The sequence below is a fragment of the Pollicipes pollicipes genome, unplaced genomic scaffold, assembly GCF_011947565.3.
Source record: "Pollicipes pollicipes isolate AB1234 unplaced genomic scaffold, Ppol_2.1 Scaffold_7261;HRSCAF=8764_pilon_pilon_pilon, whole genome shotgun sequence".
Taxonomy (NCBI): Eukaryota; Metazoa; Arthropoda; class Thecostraca; order Pollicipedomorpha; family Pollicipedidae; genus Pollicipes; species Pollicipes pollicipes.
This window is the reverse complement of record NW_023597054.1, coordinates 46,767,867-46,775,838: the sequence shown is the minus strand read 5'-3', so window position 1 is coordinate 46,775,838 and position 7,972 is coordinate 46,767,867. Positions and strand designations below refer to the sequence as shown.

The following is a 7,972-nucleotide window of genomic DNA, read 5'->3' as shown; positions in this document are numbered from 1 at the left end:
TGACCCGGGCCGGGTGTGCCGCTGCTTAGACCCGGGCCGGGCGGCTTACTCGCTGTGTACTGACCCGGGTCGGCTATTCCGCTGCTTACTGACTGATCCGGGCCGGCTATGCCGCTGCTACTGACTGATCCGGGCCGGCTATGCCGCTGCTTACTGACTGATCCGGGCCGGCTATGCCGCTGCTTACTGACTGATACGGGCCGGGTAGGCCGCTGTGTACTGACCCGGGCCGGCTATGCCGCTGCTTGCTGATCCGGGCCGAGTGTGCCACTGCTTACTGACTGATCCGGGCCGGCTATGCCGCTGCTTACTGCCTGATCCGGGCCGGGTAGGCGGCTGTGTACTGACCCGGGCCAGGTGTACCGCTGCTTACTGACTGATCCGGGCCGGCTATGCTGCTGCTCACTGACTGACCCAGGACGGGTAGGCCGCTGTGTACTAACCCGGGCCGGCTACGCCGCTGCTTACTGACTGATCCGAGCCAGGTGTGCCGCTGTGTACTGACTGACCCGAGCCGGCGTGCCGCTGCGTCCTGACCCGAGCCGGGTGTGCCGTTGTGTACTGACCCTCCTTGATGGCGATCTCCAGCCGGTTGGAAACGTTGAGGGCCTGCTGGTAGGCCTGCGCCGTCTCGTCGAACAGGCTGACCAGCAGGCGGCAGGTCTTCTTGTACTCGCAGCGGGCGATGGTGCTGATCTGGTCCAGCTGCTGCTGCACCATGCCCAGGTCGTCCAGCGGGTCCTCCAGGCCGTCCCTGCCAGCGGCCGGCGGCGCGGCGACGTCATATCTCACACGTGCTCCACCACGGCCACCGGCATCACGGCGCAGGACTGCGACACCGGCCTTCTGTAGACTTTGGGCGAGGCAGGCGCACAGACAAGAACACATACGTAACAGGGTGTCTGCGGGACGTCCAGGCGTCAAGAAATTTCGGTCCAACTATCTGATGCCATTAATCGACTTCATCGCGGAGCTCCCGGCGGCCGTGCTTACCGGCACCAAAACCCACGTCAACCGTACCGACAGACCATCCAGCGGGAGGTGAACTGTGACAGCCACGCTGTCCAGCGCGCTCCTCGGACCTAGCGGCCGGCGGGCGCTGGGCGCCGCGGGCCGGTACACGGCCGCCTCACCTGACCACGACGGCGGCCGCCTCCAGCCGGGAGGTGATGTACGCCTTGGTCACCTCGGGCGTGTAGGTGTCCAGCAGGTGCGGCTCCGACGCCTTCACGTACGGCACCGACGCCACCATGCGCTGCCACAGGCTCAGCAGGTAGTGCACGCTGTTGGGCGCGAACTGCCACATCTGCGGGGCCCGTGCGCTGGGCGTCAGTCGTGCACGCGCGCAGGTCACGCAGTAGGACCACGGATAAGACGCCACACAGCGTCCAGACCCGCCAACGAGTGTCCATAGAGCATGGAGTGGGTCTATCCCTGAGAAGAGGGGGGGGGGGGGGGGGGGCACGCACTGCACCACGTGCTGCGTCGATATCACTGATCTCACCGCAGCACAGCCGCCGGCCGACTGACATCAGGCTGCGGCACCACCACGGCCCCAGCGGCGTCTGCGCCGACACCGCGTCCACCCACCTGCAGACTCTCCACAGTGAACTTGGCCACCACGCGGATCACCTCCGGGTAGTTGTCCACCATGACCAGCTCGCCCAGCTGGTAGTTGGACTTAAGCCGCGCCAATAGCCGGCAGAACTCGTGGTAGTTGTTGGCGTCCGTCAGGCCCTGCAGCGGGAAGCGCATGTCACTACCCCAGCCGTCGCGTTCATACGAGATGTACGGCGCTGTGACCCGACGGTGCTGGCCTTCAGCGCACCGCACAGGCCACCGCCACGTGCTCCGGGGTCACCTCCACATTAGACAGTGCATCTGCACGAGACGGCTGGTGACATGCTCCACTGCAGAACAAAGCAAACAGCTGTTGACAGCGTAACAGGTATCGCCGACATCCAGGCGCAAAAGCCCTGGATAATATCGGATTTGGCAGCATCTTCATGATAGTACTGGTGTTTTTATCCGCACAAAGCGAAGGTATTTTCGTTCGTTTTAGTTAAGTTTAAGCTTAAATTGTTCCCTGTGACAGCATGTGGCTCCCATACAATCGGGCGTAGTATTGTAACAAAGCAACCAAGCATCACAGAGAATTAAAGCATGTTTTGCGTGCGCACGGTCGACTGCTGGCAGACATGGAACTTAACCTGGTATCCTACCTGCGGGTTCAGCAGGACGTTTTTGACGCCTTGTACTAGATGGTTGAGAAATTTTGCACGCTCTTGATTATTGAATAACGACCGTCGCACGGAAGCGATTTGCACTAAACACGACAACGCCTGAAACAAAGAAACAACACACGTCATTGCCGAAGCGCCATAGAACGGATGTTGGGACTAATATGCACAAAGCAACAATGGTGACACTACAGCTATCACCAAGCAGTACTTCCTCCGGAACAGCTACATTCCATGTCAATTTCGGGGGTGCAGCGACACGCTGCATATTGCAAGTCATTCAGTGCTACAGCCTAGGACGCGTCGGCCAGCTACCACAAAACTCAGGTCGGCAGCCGGTCTCGAACCCACAACTTTCCCTAAACAGCTGCAGGCAACTGTCAACCCGCTGAGCTAGACCGTCCGCTGCTTTGACCGTGTTCCCTTATCACGGCTTTGGGAACAGTTTATCACACTTTTACATTTTCAGCACTGATGCCGAATATCAGGCAAAGCTTAAGGTCATTGTTTTTAGGCTGAAATGTCATTTGTACCACCGAATGAAATAAATACCGCCGGACGGACGAGCAAAATGCACGTTACCAGAATGCCGAGACATTAACACGCCATATACAACATTATGACGCGCGCAGCTGGGCGAAATCAATCGGTAGATCGCTGGGTGTGAGGCCAAAAACTCAGCTGCTCTCCGCGACTTCCAATGATAGGGACGCCCTCACATCCCGCCCACGAACAATGCCAGGGAGGCCACCATACACCCTCATCCCCGCTAGCCACGGCTGGGGGTGGACGCCACTCACTAGCGAAGACAGGGAGAAGGGCAGCGCGGCGTAGAGATCGAAGAACAGCCTGAGTGTAGCGGCGTCGCGGAAGGCCGGCCGCCACGCAGTGGGGATCTGCACCGTGCACAAGTCGTCCGACGACTCGTCCGTGGACGTGCCGATGAAGTCGAACATGAGGCAGTTCTGCGACAGCCGCAGTAGCTGCGTCATCAGGCCGTGCTGAAACACGCAGACGAAGGCCGGCGTCACGCACGCTGCCAGACAGGCGCGCGCCTCCTCCGTCACGTCCGGCATGCGAGCGGCAGCCGGCGACCGGCCGATCACGTAGCTCCGCCCTCCGCCCAACAGCCGGCACCCCTGGCCCCCTGTGGCCCGGCTCGAGCGCTGGCCGGCGGGGTCACGCTCACCTGCGCCGAGTCGCTGAAGTCGAGGTTCTTGCAGTTCTCGAGCGCGGTACGGAGCAGGGTGCAGCTGAGCTGGAACACCTCGTAGAGGCACGTGTCGCGGAACGAGGCGGCCGTCTTGCGGTGCCGGTTCAGGGAGCGGATGGCGTCCGGGTCGGTCAGCGTGTTCATCTCGACCGTCAGCTGGGAGAGCAGCTGGACGCCGATCATGCAGTGTTCCACCGATCCCTGCCGCGGGGGCCGTCGTCAGCTGACCATCGGTGACGCGCCGCCCGCCGGGCGCCGACGCAGGGCACACGCAGCCCGACCACCCGGACACGGCACGCTGTCAGATGCACTCGTAAAAGCTGGCACGAGGACAACGTGAGTGGGAGGAGCTCCTGTGCACGGAGAGCGTCCAGCGCTCTGGACAGCGCGCACCAGACCGCCTCGTCCCGGCAGTTCAGAACAAGGACCGCGAGCGCACCCACCCACCTGAAGAAACACGGAGACATCTTCGATGACGTTTCTGAACACGAAGTCGTCCTTGGCGGCATCGAACCAGCCGAGCTTGGTCAGACGCCCGAACAGTGTGACGAGAGCCTGCACCACGAAGTTCTCCATCTTGGGCCGGGTCGCCAGATAGTTTAAAATGTAGTTCCCTGTAATGGTAATGTGCATGAGAACATGCTGACTGTACCATCTGCAGTGCATGGGCAGATGCCTTGAGGATGGTATTGTGTCAAACCAGATATTGCTGTCATATCATGCATCATAAGTATTTTAAAGACTAACCACATAATGGACAGACAGCAGCACAATGTCAAGATTAAACATATTCAATGAACAGAACAATATCATACTACATAGGAATGGTAAGCACAGTTTTGAGTTTAGATGTTTTTACATGCTTTACAACTTATATTTTGCAGCTGGTTGTGAACTCATGGAACTGTTTGAACAGCCTGAGCTACTCCTATGATTCTCCTCTAATTTGAGTGGAGCTTGGCATCATCAAGCACATTATGCTATGACTGCAGATGCTTTGGACATTCTTATCTAAAATATAAACAATACAATCTGCTCCAAAGCCATGATTGCAATCTGCCCCACAATGAGGAACCTAAGTTGTGTTCTACAAGCAGAAAACTATGATAATAAGGCTGTCTCACCTCATAAGATTGTCAACAACTTAAGTGCTGTCACCTCAGGGTTTTGTTCAGTTACAACACTGTAGACTAAAGCACTACCACAATCAGTGTAATCACCTCCTATGGGCCAGGTGTTCACAACAAAGCTTTCCAAAACTACAGCAGTGAAACAAGACAACTCCTGGAAACATGGGATGTAGCAAATACACCAGAAGCTTAGGGTGCAGTTTGTCATATTTTTAACCCAAGAATGCCTTGCAAACTTTCAACTCCTGCTGGCATCAATGATGAAGAATATCTCATTAGCACTAGCTGGCACTGGTGGCAGCACATGGCATGTCCTGGTAATGCTATTTCTTCACTACACATATTACTCAATAAATATGGTGACATCAGTCATAGCTGGCAGCAACTGGCTGATGGTATCTGTCAGATCATTTCAATGGACTAAAATGTCTTGGCCCCACCTACCATTGGCAATACTAGCAGAAACTTTGTATACACGCACGCACTCACGCACGCACGCACGCACGCACGCACGCACGCACGCACGCACGCACGCCGCACGCACGCACGCACGCACGCACACACACACACACACACACACACACACACACACACACACCACACACACACACACACACACACACACACACACACAACACACACACACACCCACACACACACACACACCACACACACCACACACACACACACACACACAATATATAATATATATATATATATATATATATATATATATATATATATATATTCCTGAAGTCAAAAGGCAGTGAAGCATCCTCATCAATGCAACACAAATGCACCTCTGGGAAAAGGCAGCTAAAGGTGAGTAGCAGAAATTGTGGCACAGGATCTTTTTGTAACAAAGCTGTTAAAACCAGTAAATACCATGGGTGGTATAGTTATGAGTATCAGACGATCTGAAAGCTGAACCCCAATGCAACATCACTGCCCTATATTAATCTATATTACATTGTGCACAAGACTGCAGCAACAACTAATAATAAATCAGGACTTCTAAGTTTCCACCAATGCATGCTGGTATCAATTTGCCAAAATTAGTAAAAACTCAATTGTGATAGAATCTGGTTTCAGCTTATTGAAAGACCATCTCCAGCCACATCTGAAGTAATTACTGCATCTCAATCAGACACATATGACCATTTAAGGATGTAAGATAACTGTGCACACCTCATTATCAACTATGAATTGGTTACTTCCATTACAAAACCAACACACACACCACACTTATAATAACATTCTTGCAGGGTCAGGTCCAAGCTGGACAAAGGGAATGATCACACTGCCACATTGAACTGTGTAGCCCAAAAGGAAATGTATCACAGATGCAGGGAATAGTCACAAAGAATTGTGTGTAAGGGATATCCAAAGAACCCCAGGAAAGCTCTTCTGTAAATAATGCCACCACCCCAGCATTATAGGAGCATGGCAGATGACCTTAAATTAACTGAGGTAGCTGAGGTAACTGAGCATCTTTGAAAAGTAGACTAATTGAAGAATGAGCCTTACAAAACAAATACTTGGAAATGTATTAATGTCCTAAACAAAAATGGAACAACCCAAAATATCTCAGCAAATTAAGCCAGTACATTAGATTCCTTTACATGGTTTTGACACAGTCCACACCCAGAATCAACATGCTAAATTGCATGTGTTGCAAGTTGAAAACAACTCCCACCAAGGTAGATATTAGCTCCCAGCATAATAAAACCCTATCTAGCTTAATTACTGAGCCATTTTTGGTGAAAAAACAAGACCTGAACAACAAAATGATGGTGAGGTAAGCATCAACACAAATTTTGTCCAGCTCTTTCAAAACTACATAGCAACATGTATCATTGCAGTCAGAAACAAGTACAGCATACAAAACCATGGCAAGAATGGCAACAAGATACTTGGAACTGCCTAAATCTTGTTCCATATTGCCCTCTTTTAATACTTGGCCCCAACCATGCCCAGACATGACCTTACCTAGGTCTACCACAATCTGTAGTCTAGAAAAATCATTCACAACTGCCACCACCATGCAACTTACTCATGTCAATCCTTTGCTGAAGAGAGATGGACTGCACATTTCTGGTCACCAGCTTTGTCAGGGTTGTGGCAGCAAGCAGCTGTGAGTATGGAGAGTCAGCTCTCTGAAGGAGTAGCTGACATTTGTTCAAAGTATCAGGAGCATTTTGAAACTGAACCAGTGTTTTTTCTGCTTCTGCCCTCTGCAGTGGATCTGTAGATTCGTACAGCCGTGTACATAGTATCTCTAGTTGCTGCACTTGCTGTAAAAAACAGAGACAGACATCAATCAATATGCATAATGTCATTTGTAGAGCGCAAATCGATGGCTAGATGCCGACATATTCAAATACGACGCAATAGAAAAATGCATTTTTGGCGGGATATACCAATAACTAGGTCACAATGAACGTCCCATGAAAAGGCAAATACTTGAATCAATAGCCGACGTTTATCTTGCCTACCATGTTTGAGTGAAAAACTAGTAAAAACACGTATCGTGTGGGAGATTAAACAGTACCTGCTCCTCGTCCGCCATTTTCGGCTGTTTATTTTTCGTCTAGTGACGAATACTATCAGAAGTCGGATCAAGGTAAATATCAAACAATATCAACCTTATTTCAACATGTTACAAACCTGAAAAGGCACTCCATAAAATCGTACGGCATACTTTGTAAGTGATCAAGTTACGTTTGTTGTTGAAATATGATATCCACACATCTTATTCCTTACAGTCGAGACCCAAAACGCACATCGACGCACTATGGCGATGTATTTATTTAAGTCGCGAATTGGTTTTGGCGGGTTTTGGCAGATCGAGCATTCATTTTCAAGCTCGCTTCATTACGGTCGAGGCCAGGAGTTAAGCCAGTCTTTCTTGAACAAGGAGAAGACTTGAGCCACCAAATCCGTAGGGGCAGAGGCAGTGGCGTATTTATGGGGTAAGGGGCGATCCCAGTCAGTATTTGCTCTTGGCTCAAGCCGGGCCCCAGACGGGGGACTGGGTCCAATGACGCAGGCATCACCCGTGCGGCCCGAAACGACTGTTGGCGCCGATGATTAAGGGCCCGAAGGGCTGACCAGAGCTCACATTTGAGGGGCTTGGCCCTGCGGGCCGGACCCTCGAATGCCAGTCAGAGGGCCCTTTGCGCCACTTGGGTCCCTGGTGCCACTTGGGCCCCTTGTGCCACTTGGGCCCCTCGTGCCACTTGGGCCCCTCGTGCCACTTGGGCCCCTTGTGCCACTTGGGCCGCTAGTCGGCGAGAGCCTCTTTGTTGGTCAGGCACCACCAGTACCGAATTGTGGGCTCTGTATCGGCCTCAGCCGGGGGCCCCGTGTTGGCAAGTGGCCCCAAGTCG

The 7,972-nt window shown here is 52.6% G+C and overlaps 1 protein-coding gene across 1 annotated transcript in view; it reads right to left on the bottom strand.

Moving 5' to 3' along the window:
- The window catches only part of LOC119111530 (exportin-7-like), a 9,157-nt gene extending 1,995 nt beyond the window's left edge, over positions 1-7,162 (bottom strand). Inside the window, exons 1-9 of the mRNA XM_037235344.1 lie at positions 7,135-7,162; positions 6,637-6,877; positions 3,901-4,067; positions 3,430-3,654; positions 3,041-3,241; positions 2,223-2,342; positions 1,591-1,737; positions 1,134-1,306; positions 567-754 (exon numbers count right to left, since the gene is read on the bottom strand). Of these exons, the coding sequence (XP_037091239.1) occupies positions 567-754; positions 1,134-1,306; positions 1,591-1,737; positions 2,223-2,342; positions 3,041-3,241; positions 3,430-3,654; positions 3,901-4,067; positions 6,637-6,877; positions 7,135-7,152 (1,480 nt within the window). The 5' untranslated portion in view covers positions 7,153-7,162. The remainder of the gene's footprint in view (positions 1-566; positions 755-1,133; positions 1,307-1,590; positions 1,738-2,222; positions 2,343-3,040; positions 3,242-3,429; positions 3,655-3,900; positions 4,068-6,636; positions 6,878-7,134) is intronic.
- Between the last annotated feature and the right edge of the window lie 810 nt (positions 7,163-7,972).